The sequence below is a fragment of the Melospiza georgiana genome, chromosome 3, assembly GCF_028018845.1.
Source record: "Melospiza georgiana isolate bMelGeo1 chromosome 3, bMelGeo1.pri, whole genome shotgun sequence".
Lineage (NCBI taxonomy): Eukaryota > Metazoa > Chordata > Aves > Passeriformes > Passerellidae > Melospiza > Melospiza georgiana.
Window position 1 is genome coordinate 82795184 of NC_080432.1, and position 24212 is coordinate 82819395.

At 41.2% G+C, this 24212-nt stretch overlaps 1 protein-coding gene across 1 annotated transcript in view; it reads left to right on the forward strand.

Moving 5' to 3' along the window:
- The window catches only part of PDSS2 (decaprenyl diphosphate synthase subunit 2), a 109762-nt gene extending 90671 nt beyond the window's left edge, over positions 1-19091 (forward strand). The window contains exons 5-8 of the mRNA XM_058021136.1: positions 1434-1607; positions 3704-3835; positions 7384-7419; positions 16317-19091. Coding sequence (XP_057877119.1) covers positions 1434-1607; positions 3704-3835; positions 7384-7419; positions 16317-16475 — 501 coding nt within the window. The 3' untranslated portion in view covers positions 16476-19091. The remainder of the gene's footprint in view (positions 1-1433; positions 1608-3703; positions 3836-7383; positions 7420-16316) is intronic.
- The last annotated feature ends 5121 nt before the right edge of the window (positions 19092-24212 follow it).

Here is a 24212-nt window from a genome sequence, read left to right on the forward strand (position 1 = left end):
GATACAGCTCTGTGTTACTTGGCATTACAGAATTCTCCTACTTTTTCCATTAGTCTCAAATTATCCTCTCCCTTGTAACACAGCACTTCTGGGTGATATCCATAAGGGAGGAAAATTAAAGCTGAACGGATGGATTCTATTTCATTTGTTACTGATTTCATGACAGATAATACCTTGCTAGAAAACTATAGGGTCACACAGAATTACTTCTTGCTCATTTCTAAGTAATTTAATTGACATCACTTTGAGGGAAAAGGTTTGTTGTATAAGAGTGGTTTTTATATTACTCTGTTGAAGAATATCTTTTGGCTTAGTGTACGTTACAGATTCAGCTGAACTGAGAAATTACAAAATTTTGAACATTTTTGTGCTTTGATTTTTTTTTTCTGTAGCTTCTCATTACTGATTTTTTTTTTTCTAAGCAAAACAGCTGTGATCTTTTCTGGTTTTGGGGTTCCCCCTGCCCCCTTCTTAGAGAGTACCTAAAGGGATGTCAGTATGTGAGACAGATTAAAGTAGTGTCTAGCTTTGAAGACATGAATGAATTAGTAGCATATTAACACCTTATGAGTCAAAGGAGTGGCAACTGAATTTGGATTTTGGGAGAAAGTATTTGATTTGTGTTAATTAAAACACTGTGGAAAGTTATCCAAATAAATATGTTTGATACAAAAGATTTTTAGACAGGTTGAGCATCTCTGACCTTATAGTCAAGGTGGTAAAGTTCAGTAGAGGCATAACTGACGTGCCTCTATCAGCCCCTGATAATTAATCCCCGACGCTTCTAAATTGCAACTTTAGTTATTTTTTAATACTTTCAGTTGCTCCTCGCCCTTAATATGGAAGCAGAAGAGGTATAAGTCCTCTCTCACAGCCCTTCATTTTTCCACTGCAGTCTATAAGAATTTTCAACACCTGTTACAATTAGTTTTTTTCCTGACTACAAAGGAAAAATTGTAGGGACTTCTCAAGTTTGTTTGGGATTGTTGGTTCTTGATAACTGGGAGGGGGCTGAAGTGCAGATGTACTCTGTGTGGGGGGAGGATTTGCTTTTTGGTTTTGTTTTGGAATTTTGGTTGTGGGTTTTTTTCCTCCCCAGTCCCTCATGAGGGCTATAGTTTGCTGTTAATGTTCAGTGTGATGATACAGTAATTAAAAAAAAAAAAATTTATATTGAACCTTGACAGTTCCACATGTTTTTCATTGCCTTTTGACAGGAAAATGGAAAAGGTTTTTGTTTGAAACTGCCAATATATTTATTCTGATATTTTCCTCTATTCATCCCTAAAAGAATTTATTTGGCACATGGCACCCAGAGTTTGGTTTGTTTTGTTATGTACTACACGGTACTCACACGTGCCACACTATTAACTTCTGTGAGCTGACACGTGCAGTTTTTGGTGTTTTCATGTTAGCCTTTGTTTCATTTTCAGGAGAACTGCCTCACAGATGACATTGGCATATCTAGGTGGAAGGAGCAGGTTTTCCTCAGGCACAGTGCCTTGCTGGCCAAGAGCTGCCAGGCTGCAATGGAGCTAGCAAAGCACAGCGCTGAGATCCAGGACATGGCATTCCAGTATGGGAAGCATATGTCTATGAGTCATAAGGTACACCTTTTCCTTTTGTTCTGGGAGCTTAAATACAGAAGGAAGGGCTTGTAAGATGTGTTGCTTGTGAGCTCTGTCATATACGGCATGACTTGTGCTGTAGATTTTAGCCAGCAGGTGAGTGTTGAGAAATTTGACTGCTGTATGGAGCGAGATGTTTGCAGAAGCTGTTGGTATGAACAGAGCTTGTGAATTACCAAAATCACACTCCTGGCAATGGAGCTCATTACATTAAAGGCTCTGTTAACTTCCTTCTAGCACATCTTTCTGCAGCAGCTTTACCTTTTCTGCTCCTTCATTACTCCTAAACCCACTGTCCCATTAACGGGAGTTGCAGGAGGAAACATGTAATAGAATATGTTGAATTGGAAGGGATCCACAAGGATCATCGAGTCCAACTCCCAGCCCTGCACAGGACCATCCCCAAGAGTCACCATGTGCCTGAGAGCATTGTCCAAACACTTCTGAACTCTCTCAGGCTTGGTGCTGTGACAACTTCCCTGGGGAGCCTATTCCAGTAGCAAACCACTCCCTGGGTGATATTTTCTAATATCCAGCCTAACCCTCCCCTGGCACAACTTCAGGCCATTCCCTTGGGTCCTGTCACTGGTCACCACAGAGAAGGGATCAGTGCTTGCTGCTCCTCTTCTCCTCACAAGGATGTTGACAACTGCAATGAGGTCTCCTCTCAGTCTCCTCCAGGCTGAACAGACCAAGTGACCTCAGCCACTCCTCATACAGCTTCCCCTCAAGGCCCTTCATTGTCTTTGTAGCCTCCTTTGGACACTCTGATAATTTAATGCCTTTCTTATATTGTGGTGCTCAAAACTGCTCACAGGACAGGAGATGAGGCCACCCCAGTGCAGAGCAGAGCAGAGCAGGACAATCCCCTCCCTTGCCTGGCTGGCCGTGCTGAGCCTGGTGCCCCCAGGACACCACTGGCCCTCCTGGCTGCCAGGGCACTGCTGACTCATGTTCCACTTGTCATCAACCAGGATCTCCAGGACCCTTTCTGCAGCACTGCTTTCCAGCATCTCATTGCTCAGTCTGTACATAATGTGTTGGGTCTTGGCTGCCACCATGCAGAGATTTGTGCTGTGAGGCTCAATTGCCCATGCAGCAGCATGGACTGAACCATATCCCCTCTGAATAACCTGCTGTGGAGGGAAATTCCATAGAGGGCAGATGGAAGATAAGGAGGGAGGTCACCATATCTGAACAGGAACATCCTACACCTCTACAGCTGCAGGACTTCCTGGACAAGGTCTCTGACCTCCACTAGAAGGCATTGAGTCTGCAGCTAGAGTTAGTCCAGAGGAAAACACAGATCTGCTTCTGCTGTATTGCCTCACTTGTGAGGTTAGATGTAGCTAGAGACAGGCAGACAGACCTCCCGTCTGCTTCAGCTGAGTTGATTTATGCAGTTTCTAGTTCCTACAGGAGGAGGAAGTGGTTTTATAAAGCACAATTTTACTGCCACAGGAATGCCACTATATGCCATTACTAGGTACAATTCTACCAGTAAATTACTTGAAGTGCAGTTATATCCTTAATATTTTGTATATGCTTTAATATTAATATATCCACCATTGACACATAGTTGTGTATTAAGGATTGCATAATTTTCATGGAAAGCTCCTAGCTATGTAGCATTTGCTTTGTTAGAAGAAAGGTCATACTGTATCTGCTTCCTCAAGTACTCAAAAGTAGAATGTAGTACTCTGCACAGATTAAAAGCTGATCTTCTTCCCACCAAAGACTGGATCATTCTCTCCTTTATATTTTTTCTGTTTCTTGCCTCTCCACAGTCTCCTACCTGGCTGTGTCCCATGCCTTGCCCAGCTCTGCAAGCTGTCCTTTATCTGTGTCTTTGCAGACTCTCTTGCTTCTCTTTACCACATCTTTCCACCACTGCAAAGCTTTCAACATCTTTCTTTCCCTCCCCCAAACTTGAAAAAGTGCAACCAGAGTACAAGTGTCAAAGTAGGAAGTGGTGAGTAGGTGTAGAACCAGGATGTGGACCTCAATTTGAGGAGTGGGTGGATACGTATAGACTGTTCCTGGGAACTGAATGTGTGTGTGTTCTTCTTTTCCAGCTACATTCAGACCTGCAGCCATTTGTTAAAGAAACTTCTAGTGACACCATGGCCTTCAGTTTGAATTCTGCTCCTGCAATCTTTCATCAGGAATTCCGTGGAAGGGAGGCATGGCTTAAACAGATTAGAGAGGTAAAATAAAGCACTGTTTAGAATTTCCTGGTTTTGCCATATGTTTATTTCCTCCTACCTGTACTTTCAACCTGCACAGGAACTTAGAAATTAACAAGAGGTTTCCCTATGCTCTGCAGTGCTTAATACTTCTCTCATCCACACTTTAAACAAGGGGAAATGTAGGGACCTGACAGTCAAGCTCTGTCAGACTTTTGTATATCAGTGTAATAGGCAGATTCATTTGTGTGGAGCATATGTGCCTTCCTCTGCACTGCTTGTGCAGTCCCATGTCTTAGTAAAGCTACTTTCACTGGCAGCTTAAAGCAGAGAACTTCAACCATCACTGTGGTTGAAAGGTAGGCATGCATTTCCTTCTGCCAAAATTATGCTGGAGTAGTAATTTTCAATGGAAGGGGAAAGATCTTTGGGGCTGGGCTTTCTGACCATCACAAAATAGTTTTGAGATCTAACTGTCTGATACTCTTGTTCTTAATTCCCTTATTTACCTATTTTTTTCCTCTAATTTTTACATGAGGAAGACAATAAGAATAAAATAACTATGTGGTAACTGTCATGTACCACAGCAGGATTCAAGTCCATGAATAGTTCCCTGGATGTTGCTGAAGCACAAATAGATAACTGTAGAAGACAGCAAGAAGGGAAAGGGGGAGGAGGAAGCTCCAAAATGGCCAAAATTAAGCATTCTGTTGAGTTCCCTCATCAGTTGGACATGTTTTGTCTGTCTAAACAACAGTGATGACTGCCACTTGGAAATTCATGCTTGTTGTTATACAGTTTGTTAGAAAGGGTGCTGCCTTCAATAAGAAGCTGTCTCTGTGCAAGCAAATTCATTCAAGATGTGCTTGCTGATAGCTCCTTTCTCTGCTGGTTTGAAAGCAGGAATCAGGTGCAGGATGTGGAATATAAACCTCTGCCTAGTTCTGTGTTCTAAGTTGCCTTCACATACTGCAAGCAAGAGGCATGGTCTCTTCAGCCTCTTCAGATTTTGGGAGGTGTATGCAGAATCTACAGTCCTACAGTGGTATAGAGTGAGGGGATCTTAAAATGCAGCAGTCCTATTGTCACTTTGAAATTAGGGACTAGTAGTTCATAAAGCATTATGAGGTTTTTTGGAACTCAACAGTCTCAACACAAGGCTCATATGCGAGTTGAATGTAAATGGATTTGGATTATTGCAGTTGGAGAGTAATGGCATTTCCACAGCACAGTGTATAAAAGCATTGAAACAATTTCCCATCTGCAGAATCTAGAGGAGGTTGCAGGACTCCAGGAGTGCCGTCTGTCTGCTTACTAAATTTTCGTACCAAAAATGGGCATTATGGAAACAATGAAGCAGTTCTGTGTGAAAAGGGTGGGGGTGCCAAGTGACATGCACTATGCAAAAGTATTTGCTATCTACTAGGACTGCTGTACTTAATACATTTATTTATTATACACATACTTTATACATGGTATTTACTATGCTACCACTACTACCAACTACAATATGGAACACCTAGTCCAGGAGCCTTTCTTGACCTGTGCTGGTTTAGAGAGGAAAGTTATCTTTGATTAACTACATGCTCTTTGAGATATCACCCACAGTCACTTTCACTATGTGACATTCAGTGTAGGCCAAGCTCTCAAACCAGACACTTCCTCATGATGCCCGTGCTCATAGGGGTGCACTCCTAAGCCACCCTCTCATGCAATGTCATTTGTATGGTTTTAATAGGTAAAGTGCATGTAGTGCACTCAGGCCCTGTCAGAAGCTTAACCAGTTGAGCAAGTCTGATGTAAAAGGTTAAAAAACCATCTGTGTGTCTGAGATGAGGTTCAGAAAAAGTTAGAGAGCCAAAGTACTACTGTGAGGATAAAAAAGGTAAAAAAGAATGGTGCAGTTGTAGTAAAGAAGGCTTAGGAGACAGATTGTGTGAGGTTGCTGCCTGGAGGAGCTCAAGAGCCATTGACTTTAATGCTTGACAGGAGCAGATCATGAGAAAGTATTCTTGCTGTTGGTAATGAGAATAAGCACAGGAGGAGGCACACGGAGCACACTTTTCCTGCTATTGCTGCAGCTGAAAAGCATCTTCCTCAAACACCTTGTCAGATTCTCTGCTGCAGTGTGAATCTGCATATAGGCAATCACTTGTTAAGGAACATGTTTCTGGTGCTCTAATATACAATATAACTACTAGATATATTTTGAAGCAGCTGTAAGATCCAATCAGGTGAATAAAAATTGTCAAATCAAATAAGATGGGAATATACAAATAAGGAAGCAGTAATTGGCAGTGGTTTTGCTACTCCCAAATGCTGTCAGGCTGTCTTCTTAACATGCATTCCAGAAAAGCTGGCTCCTAAGATTAAAGAGAGAAGCAAAGGGGTTTTGTGGATCAATCCCCTTTATCCTTCAGAGGAATCAGTTCTGTTATCTACTGTTCTCCTTCATCTTCAGTTTGTTTAGTCTCTCATCAGTTCTTTTCTCTATGTTATATTTCCTCCTTTACAAAGATTAATTCATTTTTTAAAGTGTGGGCCAGCTTGGCAGCATCTCTTTGAAGCTATGCTTGCCACACAGTGTTCCTCTTCAGTGCAGGTCTCAGCTCTTCTCATTGTCCCAGCTGGTCTGCTCCTTTGGGCTGATCTCTGAAGTCCCCATAGAGGACATGGAGAGGTACTGGTCCTAATCTACATCTTTTCAGGAAACACATTGCAGAAGAATTGAGGTTTGGGGTCTTCCCTTGAGGAAGCTACAGGGAAAGAAACAGATTTTTTTTTTTTCTCTCAATAATCTGGAAAGAGAAGAGCTAGAGTTAGATGAAGTTATAATGGCACATCCAGATCAGATCTCAGGGAAGGGTTTTCAGGTTGGTTAAGTGCTAATGATCTGGTTCTGTCAGAGTACGAATGAGAAAGACATCTTCTACATCATTCTGTGACAGAAATCAGAAAGTTGGACAGCATACTTGCTTGCATCTGGGCGAGAAGAAATTTAAAAATTGTTTGTATTTCTTTCTGAATATATTAGGAGTTACAGGTTGATTTATTTACCTCACTTACTCAAAAGGTGATGCTGATACTTAAATCAAAAGCGCTTCCAGCCTGGTCCCAGCTCTGACAGGGTCTAACAGCCCTTTTGGGGGCTCTAGACTATTGCCTCATGCAAGACAGGGTAGGTATACAGAGAGTTCTCTCTAAAGAAAGTAAATCCTGTTATTGCTGATAGGAAGTAGAGTTTATTACAGAATCTCATGGGAGAGATTAATTAATGCAAACAGCAAGATTTCTTAAGACCAAAACATTTTGGATTCACCAAATGTTTAACTACAAGTCATAATAAAAAAGCCTAAAAATTACACTGAGTATCTGCAGCTCTCATCTGAAACAGAGCCATGTTGTGTAAGCTGGTAACACATTTGGTTGTATTTTAGGGTTTTCTGTATCAGATTCCTAAAGAAAGTAAGTAATGTTCAAAGTAGTAGCTCATTTAATTGCATTCTTTATTCTTGCAACTCTGGTTTGTAGTATGTAGTGTCTGATAAAAAAATCTCTTTCTTTTTAAGGCACAAGGAAAAGGAAACATTGTGGACTATAAGAAGGTTGGTAAATCACATTTATATCTCACTTTTAATATTTAAAAAATATTTTTGAGAATATTCTTGACAGCTGAGAGAAACTTCCTTATTAAAGCAAGGTTGTAAGTTGTATGTGTGAATATGAAGGGAGGGAGAATGGCTCCTGCAATTTCTTGATTTTAAAAAGCCATTAATAGACAGCTGCACTGTAACTATACAATGTAGCTATTTAATAATAGTAATTTAATAATATATCTAATAATAGTAATTTAATAATGTAGTTATTGAATAATTATTTTTACTGTCATTTCTCCCATTTGCTTCCCCAAACTCAATTTTCAAACCAGCCTTCTGATGGCTTTTGTGTCTTTTTTACTGGAGTCATTTGCAGGTTAGATCCTATCAGTGGTCACTCTCTATTGGTAGGGTACATTTTTTTTAATATCTCCTTAGTTCCATGCCATCTATTAAAAAATACACAAATACAATAATTTGGTTTCTTCCAGTCCCCATTACAACTTCTAACTTTACAGCACTGTATTTGCTACTTCTCTATAATAAAAGGAGACCTGAACTAAGGAGCTGTACTGGAAGTAGCTGGGACACCTTGAAACTCTCAAAGGGCTGCAGGAGATGGCTGAAAGGTTCCCCTGGTTAAATATTGCAGCACAGCACATGTGTGATGGAGAGAGATGGCAGTGTCCCAAGCTCACTGAGCATGAGCCTGACTTGTTCTGAGTCTTAAGCAGATCATGAAGTCCAGTCAGTTATCTCCAGCATCAGTGGAGAAGTAATATATAAATTACTGAGCCATGAGCATGATTGAGAATTGCTTCTTGAAGTAGGGCCTGAAGAGTGTTACAGCTCTGACTGATTGCTGCTCATATGGAAGGGTAACACACAAGTATGGGTCAGATCATTGTAATTATTCTGTATTAACAAAAATTGCTATTTGGATTATTTAAAAGCCTCTCTGCTCTTCCTTCCTTTTAGAATAGCAGAGGGATCTCAACTTACTTTGCCATTTAAAATCATTATGCTTTTAGGTTGCTCCCTACACCAGTCACATTTATAGCAGTTTTCTTTCTTCTAAATCACCACTGAGGGCACCAAATTTATTCTTCAGATGTCTTGGGGACCACTCCTGTGAATATTTAACCTAGGTTACTTTTGCAAGTCCAGAACGAGTTTTCTCCTTTTAATTGTTATAATTGTGATCCACAATTGTCATTTCCACAAATCCACACAGTGTAATTTCCATACTTTGGGAAAAAAAGGCAAAGGGGAAAGAAAAACTTCTAAATTTGCTTTACTAAATCAAACATTTGTCAGACTATTCTACATTTTGACTGAAATTATTTCAGATCTTGTATCCTTCACATGAAGTTAAAAAACTTATATTATGCTTCAGCTACTTGGACGCTTGAATAAAAGGTAAAGAAAGAGAGAAGGCCCTTCAAGTTTTGTATTTTGAGCAATTGACTTCTGCAAGAAAGCACATGATTTTTGCTGGCTTTAGGTAATTATCTCTTGCACAAGCACAGATATTATAAAGTGAATGGATATGAAAAATAGTGCATGATTTTGTGAGTTCAAACAACGTCTAGTTTGTTTGATTTTTTTAAGAGGTCAGTTGCAAAAGCCCAGGCTATCATGTCCCTCTTTTCTATGTTAGTTGGTTTAAAGTAAAGGTGGTCATTAGTAATATCTATGCTAAATGAACTCAGGGACCTGCAGCTGTCCCCAGCAGAACGACTTGACCAGCACATGCACACACCCAGTTAGAGGGCATGATGTGCTCTACAAATCAGTATTTTATTTTTTGCTTTTTGCTGTGTTGTCTTTCCTCTTCCATCACCACAGGCAGTGCTTTGCACATTGCTCAGTCTTTTCTTCTCAGCATCACAGTCCTGTCTTATCTTTCTATTCAGTTGATACAGTTACTTTAATATTTGTAATCAAATCTTGGAGCTTGTGTCTCTTTGAGCTTTCAAAATATCTCCTCTTTAGTTTTGTAAAAGCAAAGATCACCAAAACTACCTGTAGAACTTTTGAAAATTTTGATTATTTTTCTTCTCTTAGTTTTTATTATGAACTTCAGTGTGCCACTTAATTGAGATAAAAATATTATTCCTTTAGTTAAACTCATAAATATGCGTATACAAAAGTTGTTAGCCTACTTAAGAAAGTTTTACCTTGCTTGCTGCACTTTCAATTAAAATAATGAAAGTAAATTTGAGAAATTGAGATCCACACATTTAACATGCCTTCTTAAACAGTGAAGGTTTTATTTCAAATTTGAGACTGCTTAAGAATTCTGAATTGTTCTTTTGATGCATGCTATATTAAAATGAAACCCCTGATTTTTTTCACTGACAAAAAAATAGCTGCATCATACTAGCAAGTTTGGTGAGGTCTCTGACACAAATATAATATGAAAAGCTTTCTATTAATTTGATTAAGTCTGAGACTACCAGGTCAGTAAAGTCACTATATTTTGCAAATTTTTTTAGGGATTTTTCATCCCAGGTTTGTTGAATCTTTTTATCAGAAAGATTTTTTATATTGTCTGTGTTCTGAATATATGTTTTCTCACATTAGTGTCTGAGGGTTTCATTCTCATTCTGTTTTTTCCTATGCTATCACACTGCATCCAGGCAAATTATTGATCCATCGTTGTGGTGTTTGAAAGTCTCTGAAAGAGGTGAAAAAATTTTTCAGCTGTTTTTGTGGTGTTTCTCAGATAACAAAAGAGAAAGTAAGGGACAAATTTCATGTATGTAACTTTCCCGTCCCCCTCATTTGTACGTGGCAAAAATCTCAGACTTCTTAAAATCAAAAAGCTTTTATCTATGTTACGCATACCTTGTGTGCAAGATAAGCTGTGTAATTCTCGAACAACAACTGAGATTCTCAATGTAATTGTTACCACTTGATAATACTGATTAAAATCTCTCTGCTAAAGCTGAGGCCTTAATGCTTGGCATCATACAGACTTGTTAAAGGAGTGTAACAAAGGCCCAACTAGTAGCAGAAGTGAGTAAGCTAGGAGTAATTCTTGTTTTCTGGCCAAGGCTCTAGAAAAATTATAATACTAAATAAAGAAATAAATCTTGTGTTTTGCAGCCAATTACTGTGCTATGCAATGATTTGTCACTTTTCTAAATGCAATATTCAGAAAAGATAAATTAAGTCAAGTGAGAGAGGATGTAGCAAAACTTTTTTTTTTTGTATCCTTGTCCATTTGCTCTGCTGTCTGTTATAGAGGCCTTTCATCCAAACTGGCTTGGAAAGTATGGCATAGTCTGGCATGGCATGCTATGACATACTTTCTTGGTTTGTGTATGAAATATTGTGCACCACATCAACACCAGGAGCTGAGTTTGTACCGTGCTGGAAGGCGTGAGTCAGGATGGGGCAGATCCAGCTGTTCATACACTGCATGGCACTGAAGTCTTGACTTCCCAGATGGTGGGAAACAGAAGAAAAATGGGAAAGGTCACATTTGGCTACAAGGAGGTTTCTCAGTGGTAGCCTGCTGCCATGCTGCTAATAAATAACAATAGCACAGTGCCAGCCAGAGGTGCAGGCTGCCCTTGCCCAGCCCACCGCTGGCTGCCACGGCGAGTGCAGCCATCCTGTGCAGTGCTGGCTGTGGGTCTGCAGCCCCATGGGGTAAGGAACAGTCATCCCATGGCTTTGTTAACATGCCAGGGAGTCATCGTGGGACTGTAGGCCACAGGCTGCTCACCCTCTTGCTCCTGAAATGCAGCAAAGAGTTAAAAACAGAGGTTGTGTGTAGATGCTTATGACCCTCTTGGTTTCGCGTGAAGATTTGTCATGTTTGTTTTGGAGCAACCACTGCCATTAGCTGCTTTTGTTATATATAATAAAAAACACAGCATAGTCAGTCAATGGGGCTTTTTAGATGTGTTAGTGGTATTACAAAAGCATCCAAAGTGATTCAGATGAAGCAATTTTCTTATTTTTTGGAATTAATATCTGAATTATCAAGGTGCACATCCAGTACCAACAATCAGTTGCATCTTTGTAATCAGTGGGTATTTTCCCACTTCTTTGGGGTATAAATCCAGCATAACTTTTGTTTCATTAAAGCAAATAATATGTTTTAACATAAATATGAAGTTGATTGCTTGTGTGTGCTAAGATGACAATTTACAAACACTGTTTGTATTAGGGGGATTTAAGAAAATTATGCTTTTGGGTGAAGAGTCTTCACAACCTCCATTGTTTAGATTTAAGAACTGGTGGGTCTTGTTAAGTTCATTGTGAAAGGCATAGAAAGGCTTTGGTGTCCCTTCCAAAATAATAAAGAATGTGTACAATCAATCAGTGTCTTGGGATGGCTTGTAATTTTTTTGGCAGAGTATTTTAAGAGCTGTGTAACAGCAGTGTTCCCTGTAAGCAGGCCATCTTTCCTCTCCTGTTGGGGACGACCCTCCCCACATTTGGTCTCATCCTAGATGTAGTGTGGGTTTCAGTTTGAAGTAAAAAGAATTTTTTTCTCTTTGTCAGATGAATAAAGAAAATAAATTCTACTCTATTAATGGGGGCTTTTGCAGAGCACTTGGGCCCTTTGAAGATGCATTTCTTTATCTTTTGTACAGAAAAGTTTCTCAGGAAATATTTGATAAATACTGCCCTGGTTTCAGCTGGCATATCATGTTGCATATAGCAAACAAAAGATTTTTTAAAAAATAAATTTATATCTATGCTATGAAGTGATGCAAATAAATGATTGTGCAGTGTATTTTTGAGAACGAAGAGCTCAACCCTATGTCCAGCTGCAAGAATGGATGCTGAAATGTTCCAAAGTACTTCTTTAGAAAACAAAGAAAAAATTTGACAAAATTGATCTACTACCTATGAAATATGTTGATACTTTTTTAAGGTTAACATTTCAGCGGTCTAAAATACCAGTGCTTATTAAGCGTGCTGCTCCCACAAAAGGGAAAACAAATTTAGGAAAGCCAGTGCAGAACACTGCAGGCATTTTGAGCATTATTCTGTCACTCAGCCACAGATCAATTTAGGTTTTGGGGTTTCTTTTTGTTTCAGCAAGTACTGTGTACTTCAGAAATGTAAAATATTTTAGCTCGCTTCAGGATCAGAGAGAATGTGTGATATTCAAAGATTTTAGTAGATAACAAATTATCTGGTTTAGGATCATCCTTTTAAAACAACAACAAAAAAATCTGAAGTTACTTTTGAGATATTGCCACTGAAATAATTAATCGGAAATAATTACTAATTGGAAAAAATTAATCCTAGGTTGGACTAAGAAAAAAAAAACATCAGGAATTTCAGTGCTGTCTTTCTCCCTTTGCATATAAAGTCTATTACAGCCAAAATATTCACCACGTATTCAGTGAGTCTTCCCACCCCTCCCCACCCTGCTCCCGATTTGTTGCTCCCTACAGGTAGCACTGTGTGAAAGGAATCTTCTTTCCTTTGGCTCACGAAGCAGAAATGTCTCAGCAGAGAAGATTTGAAATTAGTTGACTTTGTACTTGAACACCTGCTTAGTTTTTGACTCCTTTAGTTCTTCAGTCTCCAAAATCCAGCAGTTCCTAGCTTTCCTCTCTGACCTCTTGCTGCCCTCAGACCAGCTGTTCTGTCCAACAGCAATCCAGAGCACTTGGTCTGAAAGGCAAATCCTTCACTTTTGTGGTATGGATGAGAAGCCCGCTCTTTGCCCTTTTAAAACAAACAGACTGAGAAACATGGTACTTTGAAGTCTCTTCACAGAATCATACAGTACTGGAAGCTGGAAGGGATCTCTGGGGGATGTCTGGTCCAGCCTCTCGCTCAAAGCAGGGCCAGTGTGGGTTTGCTCAGTTGAGTATCTGCAAGGGCACAGATTGCAGAACAGTGCAGATATGTGGTGGAGGAGATCACATCTCATCTGAGCCTCAGCTTGGCTGTGCTATTGCAAGACTATTCTTTAAGCTGAATTTAAATAACCAAAACCCAGTTGGTGATTTTTTTTCAGAGTCTTGGCACTTCTAGAATGAAGTAAGGCTTTAATGCCAATGGTCTGAACAAAAGCTTAAAAGCAAAAATGCAGTATTCCAGCATATCTAGCAGTTCAAATGGAGAAAAGTGTAGCTAAGCAATCTGTGTTTTGACTTGTATTCAGTTTTAATTACTAAATATCATTTTGAAGAAGGTTGTGTGGATTAAATTGTTCCTACAAGTGGAAATATGCACAAAATTAAATATGCCATATAAGTAGAGACTAAAAGAGCAGATTCTTATATTTAGAAGAAATCAATGAGGCAGCTTAAATAAAGTTTATAAAGTAAAAAATCAAAGCAGTAAATTCTGCTTTTCTGATCATTTGCTGTAAAAATCAGCTGCTCCTATCCAGATTTGAAAATAATGCATCTATACTGGATACATTGATTTTTTTTCTTCTGTGTCCTTAGTTTGTGAAGTTCATTACATAAAATTATTGAAGCTCAAAATCTGAGAGACAGAGTCTGAAAACGTAACTGTAATATAACCAAGAGTGCAACTAAAATCTTAAATTAGGGGACTTTTGCATACAGCAGAGCTGCTGAAGCCTGGTTTGTCAGAGTTAGTTCCTATATTTCTTTTAGAACTTTCCCACTACAAAAAGCCATATTTGTACTTCTTTTTTCCCTTTTACAACCCCTGCTGAGATAGAGCTAGTGTGTAGTCTGGTTAGTTCAGACTGCTTTGCCTCTGTGTATGCTTATTTGAGCTGACCAGCTGCTTCTGCAAAGGGAATACAAACCAGGTACGTTTTGAGGCCTATGAATTGTTACATAGGAGGATCTCTAACTGAAAAGCTGTCCATGTAAGCAGGTATTTTCCATTTTGAGGTTCCTTGAACTTTGCTGGGAAACACTCAACAGCGGATTAGTCTGATTTTTGTGTAGTGATCCTCTGCCTATAGTTTGACACGAGCTTTGTGATTGTATTGGCTTCAAAGCAGTGCATGTGTCTGAGGGCTTACACAAGACAGGCGTGTAAAGGGATTGTGTCCTTGTGTTAGGATTCTCCCCCTTTCCAGGCTCTGCTCTTTCAACTCAGTCATGGTACATATATGTGAGCATATATATGCCTAAGCTAAGCTTCTCTGGCTTTTCACCAACTTGAACACTTTCTAGGAGCTATTTTCTTTCCTGTTTACATCTCAGTATATATTTCCATGAGTACTAGAAGTTATGCTAATCCTTTGTAATAAGATTTAGCAAATTCAGCAGAGTTTGCTTCAAGATGTGTGGGGTTCTACTGTCCCACAAGGTTGTCCCTCAGAGAAGAGGAAGGGACACCTTTGCACGCTGCTAGAGCACCTCATCTCACCTATCCTCACCTTTGCTGCAGAGCCCTGGAAATATGGCTGATTCCCACTCATTAGAAGACACGTTGAATTAGCTATGTGATGCATTTATGCCTCAGGGCAAGTTCCTTTCCAGCACACAGTGCAGCAAGATTCCAACTGAAGAGAAGAATAAAATTTTTATGAACTGGGACTTGAACACTCAAGTGCTGTAATATGCTTTCAGCTAATTTCATCTTTAAATACAGATAATGAATCCACTTTCAGATAAGAAGCATCAATCATTCTGTATGAATGCAAGCATGTATAGAAAATGGGTGACTTACAATTTGGTCACATCTAGGATTTTTTTTAAGATAGGTATATATATATATATATAATTTAAACTGGATAGGTAAGGTCATAGTCATGTATTTTTAAAAATAATTTGGGCACTGAGATGTGAAAACATTGATGAAAAACATGACTTAGGAAACCCTGTATAGTTTGTTACTGTAAGTACCTGCATCCAAGAAAAGTCTTTTTTTTTAAAAGCTGGTGCAATGATGTTAGACAGTTGTGAAAGCTGTGTAGGGCATGTTAAAGATCATGAAATGCTGTAATGCTTTTGGAAAAACCAAATCCCAAAGATCCACCTCGCCTTTGTTCCCAGGCTCTTAGATGAGGCATCAGGCTGGAGTTGGTCTGGGAACACCTGTATTTTAGAGTAGAAAATGTAATAGTGTTTCATGACAGTCTCCTGATGCTGTTCAAAAAGAAAATACTAATTAAAAATAAAAAAGCCCCTAATAAAAGCTGTTTAGAGTTCTGCTAAGTTCAGGTATGGGTAAAATAACATGCTTTATTTTGTCAATTTTGTCTGTATTATTTCAGAGGAAATTTAACCCATCATTTACCCAAGTTTTTTAGGTGCCAGATCTTTCCAGCAACTTGCTATGAGATGTCAGTTATTCCATGAAAGTATTTTCTTTCTCCTATGGTGTATCGCCAAGCCTTTGTCAAATTCCCTGGTCTTATTGATAAGATGGACTTTGCATGGGCACAGTATGATAGTTTACCACATTTTACTGACAAAATTTGCTTTTGTCCACTATGAGCAATGTAATCACATGGTCTACAAATAGAAACCCCTATTACAAAATACAGTCATTCCACCTGTGTCATCCTATGCTGGTTTCTGAAAGCAGGGGATGGAATGGGTGTTCACAAAATGCAGATTTTCCCTGCAGAAAACAGGAGTGTGAGCAAATGGCTGGTTTGCCAGTTCTGAACAAAAGCTCTCAAGCGCTGGCTGAGGTATCAAATGTTCAGATATTTAAAAGTTTAATTTTATTTTTTTAGTTTAAGCGTGCCCTTTGGAGAGCCAGCATCTTTCATGTGCTGAAGTAACGGGTGGTGTAGTTTACATTACACACAGTTTCGCTGCGGTAGGGAGCTAAACAGAGCAGCTGAGAGGCTTTAAGGGCTTTGTGTGATGGCTTTGGCTTTGCCTTTACCTCGGGAAGAGGCGGTAGAAGCCCTGTGCTCGCAGAGGTAATTGTGCAGGGCCGAAATCCCCCCCCCACACCGATGTGCCTGTGTTTTCCAACAGCTGCAGGAAGCGATCAAGGCTGGCAAAGGTGTGACTTCTGCCATCGACCTCTGCCGCTGCCACGGAAACAGAGCGCTGGCAGCCCTGGAGCGATTCCCTCCCTCGGAGGCCAGGGACGCCTTGGCCAACATCGTCTGCGCCGTGACCAGGTTTCCCTGACCCGCTGCCCCGCAGGTGGAAGCGACCCGGCGGGGACACCGGTGCCGCCTCACGCCTCCGATCGCCTCATCCCGGCCCGGCAGGGGAACGCGCCCTCGCTGCCGCCGCCACCGGCAGAATTCGGCAGAGGAAAGAAAAAAGGTCACAGACGGTTTTCGCTTGCCGTGCCAGAAGCGCACTTGAGGCTGCACTGGTAGAAATAATTAATGAGTCCCGTTTCCGTGACCTCAGCAAATGGACAGGAAATAAGGCCGTATTGATTGGGCACCAGCGGGGACGGCGCCAGGGCGGAGGCCGGTGGTTTTCCTGCCAGAGGGAGGGATGCAGGGAGAGAGGGAGGGATGGAAGGGCGTGAAGATCCAGGTGTCACGAGAAACCCGCTCAAACCTGCCCAGAGAGAACGGGCTGCCGAAGCCGGGAATTAACATACCCTTATCCAAGGGGAAGGGCAGTTTAGGGGATTAATGGGGGAAAATCCCTCTCTGTCTGCACGCAGTTATGTCTCCTCACACTCTTTTTATGTATTCAAATGTAAAATTACCCTGTGCCTAATGAGTTCTGTATTTGAGAAACTTGCTGAGAAAATGTGTCAAGCATGGTAAGTAGGAGCTTTGAAATATTTAATCAAATATTAATTTGGCTCTGTTAAGGGAAGTGAGTGCCTGGAGTTTATACTGTGCCTATGTAAAATGTTGCTCTGGGTCAAAGAACGAGGTTTTTCCAACTCTTCTGGGGGAGGGAATATCCCTCCCTCAGATCCAGCAGTTTGTTTCAACAGAGTCTTACACAAAAGAATTTCCTATGTTTGTGACACTTGTGTTAATTTAAGCCAGATAAATGTTAATTTGTAAGGCTAGACATCAGCCTTTGGCAAAAAGGAAGCAGGAATGCTCCTCTGTGAGTAGTCACTACCCTGAATAAAATGCAGAAAATACTGGAGAAGTTTTGAACCTCAGTGTGTTGGAGTTTCAAGTCCAATTACAGACAGCTTATAAGGTGTATCAGAAGCCTGCAATTTGAGACCGTCTCTGTTTTGTTCATAGGAGATGATTTTTGTGGTTTGCACTCGTGCAATCTGAGAATGCCGTTGACAAGAAGGCTGAGTTTACATAAATGATCTAGATTGAGACTCAGCTACCTTTCTTCCTTCTGTGGTGTAATTACAGCCCAATCTGGAGACAGCTAGCACAGCAAACAGATTTCATTACATCCCTCAGTCAAACACTAAGTGGAGTTATTTCTGTTAAATTCTCTCCTCCCTCCTTTTCCCCCTGCGCTCCCTCCCCATTGCACAGCTTGTTTGTCATAGATCAGAGTGTTGCATTCCACCAAATGCAAAATATAAATAAAAACTCTGTCCTCTAAAAATACACTGAAATACATCCTGTGTAATGTACATAATATTCTATGTACATGCTGCCCACATTATACCATGATATTTTATTTATAATAAGCAACCTTGAGTCTTTGTTTAGGAGCACCATCCAGAACTCAGGACTCGCTTTGTTCTGGAGAATGGCTTCAACACCAGACCCCTTCTTTCTTGCACTTTCTCTCTTTCCTGCCCTGGCATTTTGTCTCTTCCCAAGACTCTGGAACTTCTCCCTGAGTTACTGTTTTTACTGCAGCGGGAGGGCTGAAGACAGAAGAGAACCACTGAGAAGTGTGGTTTATTCCAGGCACTTACCCATTAAGTTCCCTGAAGTTCTAATTAAAAAATGTGCTTGAAAGAACTACCTAAGTTCAACCAGAGTCACATTTCAGCTTTTTTTGGCTCTTGTTTTTGCACATTACATGAAGTAAGAGCCATTCATCATCTTTTCTTTGTTTTACATCTATGTTAATTGGTTCATAATGATTTAGGGCTGCAAAAAGCTTGGGTTGCTGGAGATATTCTGAGTCACTTCACCTCACTTATGCCAAAGAAACACCAACCATACTGCAAAACTATGTACATCTCGTTTATTTTTTTCATGCAAGTACAAGTTTTTATTTGTACTTGTTACAAATAAAGGGGAATCATCAAAAATTAATTACTTTTTTTGTATCTTTATCACCAGAATGTTCTGATTGCTTTTGAATTATTCAACCTTAATTTTAAAAAATACCAAATAAACAATGTGAAGTATCCCTTATCAATATTATCAAGTAATCTTATATTTAAGGTATTTGCCTGTAATTCTTCAGAAATTTTTGTTGTCTTGTTTCCTCTAGGTAAACTACAAGCAAAATATTGTACCTATCTGTCAGACTCTGGGTGAATTAGTCATTGCTGTGTACTAATGTACTCCTCACACCTCATACAGCTTCTTAGCAATGTGTAACCTTAGGGCTGTTCTGGTCTGGTCATGCTGTTATTTTTGTCTCCTTGGTTCCTTGTCCCCACCTACCTCTAAAGCAGGTCAGGGAGAGGGAGGCCTGTGGTCTGAGGAAGGCATTCACACCATTTACTTCAGTCACCCAGCTACTCAACCAGACATTCCTGGTGGCTGCTCCTCTCAACCTATCACCACTATGGAATTGCTGCACCATTCCACAGATGCACAAAATACAGGACAAGGTCCCAGCTGCTTTTTAAACCAAATTAAAATAAAAAATTTATCCTGATCTACTGCATCCCGCTTGTGATGGCATTAATTTTCTTGATAGTGTCCTATGCAGTCCCATGCTTTGGATGTGCAACTAAAACAGTGTTGCTGACCTGCTGTGCTCAGCACAGTAGTGCTTGCACACTACCAAGGCTTTCTCTGCTCCTCACTCTGACACCCAGTGAGGGGCTGGTTGTGGGCAGGGGGCAGGAGGGGGCCCAGCTGGGGCAGCTGACCTCAGAGACAGCCTGTGCTGTACAAGATCATGCTCAGTAATAAAAACTGGGGATGGGGAGGGGCGATGTTGCAGGGGTCTGTTGTTTGGGGACTGTCAATCAACTGGTAGTGATTGCTTTTTCCTTGCTTGTTTTTCATGGTTTGGTTTTCATTTTTTCCCCTTTTATCTATTAAACTGTCTTTTACTCAACCAACAGATTTTCTCACTGTTTCTTTTCTCTGGGATAGCGTGTGGGGACACTTCTCTATCTCTTAATGGTTAGGGATTTTTAGAAGAATCTACTAAAAAGTATTTTTTTTTTGTGGCATCAATTCCAGTTTCCCACAATATTTTTGACCTTTAGGATTGCAGCCTTAAATTGTTCCAGGAACAGAAGCAGTTCAGTAAAAAGTTCTTTCTCTTCTGGTCTGAGAGTCTCCTTGCCCTCCACTCATGTTCACTGAGCTGAAGCACCAGCAAAGACCAGGGGAAAATAGGCTTTAATCATAGTAGACTATCTTTATACTCTTCAGATCTCCCTCACCTGCTTGTGAGGGAGATCACTTTGATCTCTTTGAATGATTTTGCATTTACTTTTAGTAAAGCAGCAAGTCATGCAAATAGAAAAAAAGCCCTTGTTTGCCTGCCTCTGGCCTCACACTGCCTCAGCTGGATAGAGAGGAATGCTCTCCCTGGGATGTACCACACTGAACTTGGTTGGGCATGTCTAACCCCAGACATCTCAGCCCAGAAAATCCCTCTATGAGAGACTGTATCCATCCTTTGTCTGTACAGAGCTAAAAACCCACAGTACATCCCATGGTGGGGGGCACCGATTGAGCAGCCTAGCTGCTGTCCAACACAATTCTTTTTGGTACCCAGGATGGACACTTAGGGCTCAAGATAATAAGATGTTTTACCAGAGTGTGCTAGAGGGAACCTTTTATGCCTGTTTAGCTATTGCTGGTCGTGATGTTGACTTACTCACTCTTGATGCAGGTTTATTTGTTCCCTTACCCACTCCCTATCTTGCTCAAGAGTAAACATGACAATTTGAGAGCTTGTTGAAAGCTGCGTTTGTCTTTTGCAGTTTGCTGTGCTGTGTAGCTCTTGGTTGTGTTTTCCCTTGGAGAACTATGATGAAAGCACTGGCCCTGAGCCTAATCTGATATTTGGGCTGTGTGTTGCTGCTGTCCCAGTACTTTGGGAACCATCTCGTGGAGATAATTAACAATTACACCTTTTCTCTCCTTTCATCTGAGACACAGTTTGTGGAGGAAACAACAGCACCTTTCTCTTTGCTCCCTGCAGGGTTGCTTTCCAGCTTGTTACAATGACTCCCCCATATTTTGAACACTCCTGGGTAATCGGAGTATTCACATCAGTGTGTCTCACGAATCTGTATCCAGCTTTTCCTAGGATTAACTGAGTATTTAGGAATATCACACAGGGATGTGCCCTGAGGTTGTGTGGTCATGGGCGGCAAGGTATCTAGAACAGGTTTTTACCTCTGCTCATATGGAAGCTGACTGCCAAACAAGTGCAGGATCCTGAAGAAGTGACAGTACACTTGAGAAAAGGATGCCCTGGCTGTGCTAAAGGGACACAACTTCTCACACTGCTGGGCCTGGCCTAACCCTGCCAAGAACTGTTCAGCACCCTTGGAGGGCAGAGATGGTCTCTGTGCCTGAAGACACACAGAAAGCGCCTCTCAACTCTGTCAGTTACCCCTGTTGTCACAAAGAAACAATAGAGGCAGAAGTAAGTTCCCTCAGTCGGGGGAAAGCTTTTCCCAAGAGGGTGCAGGAGGAGGATTTGGAGAGGCAGCCTGTCGTGCAGCAGAACAGTCACAAGAACAGGAGGGGAAAGAGACAGAAATCACGAACAATGCAGAAATCATCAACTCCTTATCCCTGAGTAAGCTGCAAGACACACACAAATATTATAGCCATCAGCCTGGTGAGCTCATTATCAGCTGGCTGCTGCAGTGCTCTGGTACTGGAGCCAACAGTCAGGAATTAGAGAGCAAGGCAGCCCAGCAGCTGGGATGCCTCACAAGGGAATGGGGGATCAACAAAAGGATTGGAAAAGGAGCAAAAATCAGCACCCTCTGGAGGCAGTTTGTGTTGAGTATGAAGAAGTATCCCCTTGAAGAAGGTCTTGTAAACTATTAAGGCAAGAGTGGACAACCACTGAGAGTATCCAGTCTGTGAGGGAGTTAGCAGTGGTGGAGGTGATCTGCAGCAGCCTGGATAGCAGCCAGGCATCTGAAGACCCAAATGAAATCCAGTGCCTGTGGTGCATGCAGTGAAGTTTGTATGGAGCACAGTCATCGTATGCCAGCACCTGGTGCTCGTGACTTGGCCAGACGCCAAGGCCCCAGCTGTGGGCAGATTGGCCAGTCTGCTCCAGCAATTCAAAGAGAATCTCTCTCCCACCCACCCCTGCAGACCTGTGCCTCAGCTGGGGGGAGACTCCCAACAGTTCCAGCCATTCAAAGACCTTGTGTGTTCTCCTCCTCCCCACCAGCCACCATGGAGGCTGACAAGGGAGCTGTTTTCTGCCCGGGGAGAGGGTGCCATGTGCACACTGATGTGCCACCCTGTGGTTCTGTGTGCGTTACCTTGAGGAGAGCATGGGGCAGTGGGATGCCTCAAATGTGCAAGCTGGGCTATGTGAATTGTGAGGGATTTGGTGGCCAAAAAGGCTCCATACAGGAGAATTAGCACTCTGGTTGCTATTGAGCAGCTCCCCAGACAGTGGAGAAGGACTGATACTGCCTTTGACCCCAGTGTGGAACTTCTGGTTAGCAGAAAAAGGATCAGGTAATGAATACACCATCCAGGAATTGAGGGGTCCTGCCTCTGGCCAGGGAAGGAAAGGGACTACCAGGTGTATTTGAGTGCATGGATTTGATGGCCTGGCACACCTGATCAGCTGGCTGTGCTTCTCTTAATGTAGCCCTCCATGTGCCTTGCCTTATTGGCAAGAAAGAATGCACATGTGGCCCATATTTGACTTAGTGTTGAACTTGACAAGTTGCTAAAAGATTGAAAAGCTCTTTTTGGCTTAATGGAAACATTAAGGAGGCATTCTCTGGAGCTGCTGGGGAGTGCTTCTTGCCCCAAGCAGTGCTAAGGATGCCAGATCAGTGTTCTCAGGGGTGCACCTGCTGGTGAGATCTCCCCGTGGCTTGTTCTTCCGAGCAGCATTTGAATTTTCATCAGCACAAAAGGCTAACTCAGGCAATTGTGCCATGCTGCAGATTTGTCAGGGAAGTGGCTTCTGGGTCAGAGCACTGGCTGTCACTACTCTCGTCAGCTACTTCAATCTCACAGAAGAGTGAGGCATCAGACTTTTTTTATTCTTTGTAGTCTTCAAAGTCTTTTACCTGCACAGTGTCTTACCAAAAATAAAGAGCTAAAGCTTTTCAGTCTCTCAAAGCAGTTCAAAGGAAAAAATATTTCCAGTTGTGAAAGTCATCTGTTCTGATGGTCTTTGAATTAAATTATCCTTTTTTGTTCCACCTTTCGGAAACCAATCCCTAAAATGCATGAATTATTTACATAATTAGCATTCACGTGTTTCTCTTTTAGGCTAAGCCTGGTTTTCTAAAGCTAAGAGAAAGTGGCCATTAAGCTAAAATTCTTACAGCAAATTCCTTAAAAATAAACAGAAAGGTAAAGTACAGAGCTTGCCCTGAGTTGAGAAGGGGAGAAGAGGATGACAAACACATTGGCATCGATACACCAAAGCCTCCTGCAGTCACCTGTGTCCAGCCCTTGGTGCGCTTCACTCGTGCGTGACTCTGCCGCAGCTCCCGGCGTCGCTGCCGCGTTCCCAGCCCCCGACAGCGGCCCGGGAATGCTCGGGCTCCCCCCTGCGTAGGAGATCCCTTCTCTGCAGCGCATGAAGCTGACTTAAATTCATGCCTGTTTGCAAAATGCTTCAGTCAGTGTGCCTCTCTTGAGGAAAGGCAACCTTTTTCTCCAAAATAGAACGAGCAACATGACGGATCACCTACTAAACTGGAAAGCAGTGTTTTACCGACTTCGTATGGTGAAATTGCAAGTCTGTCTGCAGGAGACAAGGGGGATCACATCATACAAGAACATTCCTCTTGGCTAATAGTGACAGGCAGGTATCCCACTGATAACAGAAACAGTAGTTCTTAGATTTATCTGGTTTTTAAGAAATTTCTACTTTAAGTTCCATTTGAGGCATATTTTGATATATTGTGTAGGAGAACTGCAATTTTGCAGCAACATTATAAAAAAATATTTGACATTTCCTTCTTTACCCTATTCCACTTTTTCTTCCTCCCTTCACCCTTTGCCCCAAATATCAAAGATTCAAAATACTCTGCTTTATTATTAGAACAATGCTCATCATTTTTAGTTTTAAAATTGTACACAGAAGTATTTTACTTGAAACAAAAACAATATCTTAAAACTAGACTTTTCTGTGCCTTCAATGACTACAGCAAATGACTGGCCTCCATTGCAAGGTTCAGATCTTAGCAGTTATTAAATATCAAATTATAGAAATATAAATGTTATGCAGAATCCATTAGAAAAATCTCAGCAAGTACTAATAGATTAGGTTATTTTTTTCCCCCCATAAAAAATATTAACCCTTATTTTAAAAAGCTTTACTCTCTGCAAAGGAGCGTGATGCTTTTTCTATGTGACCAGCTTATCCAAAACACAGTGTGGTTAGGAAATGAGGCATTTTTCCCTCTTGGCTAGTTTTGATGAAAGCTCTCCAAGTTGCACATTGTGTCTGAACATTTCTTCATTCATAGCATGTGCCCATCGAAAACTGTTTTCTGTTTGCAGCATTTCAGCTGTACTATTTATAAGCTCGTTGAACAATGCTAGTAGAGGCTGTAAAAGGTGTGTATTTCATATGCAAATCACTAGCAATAATTTT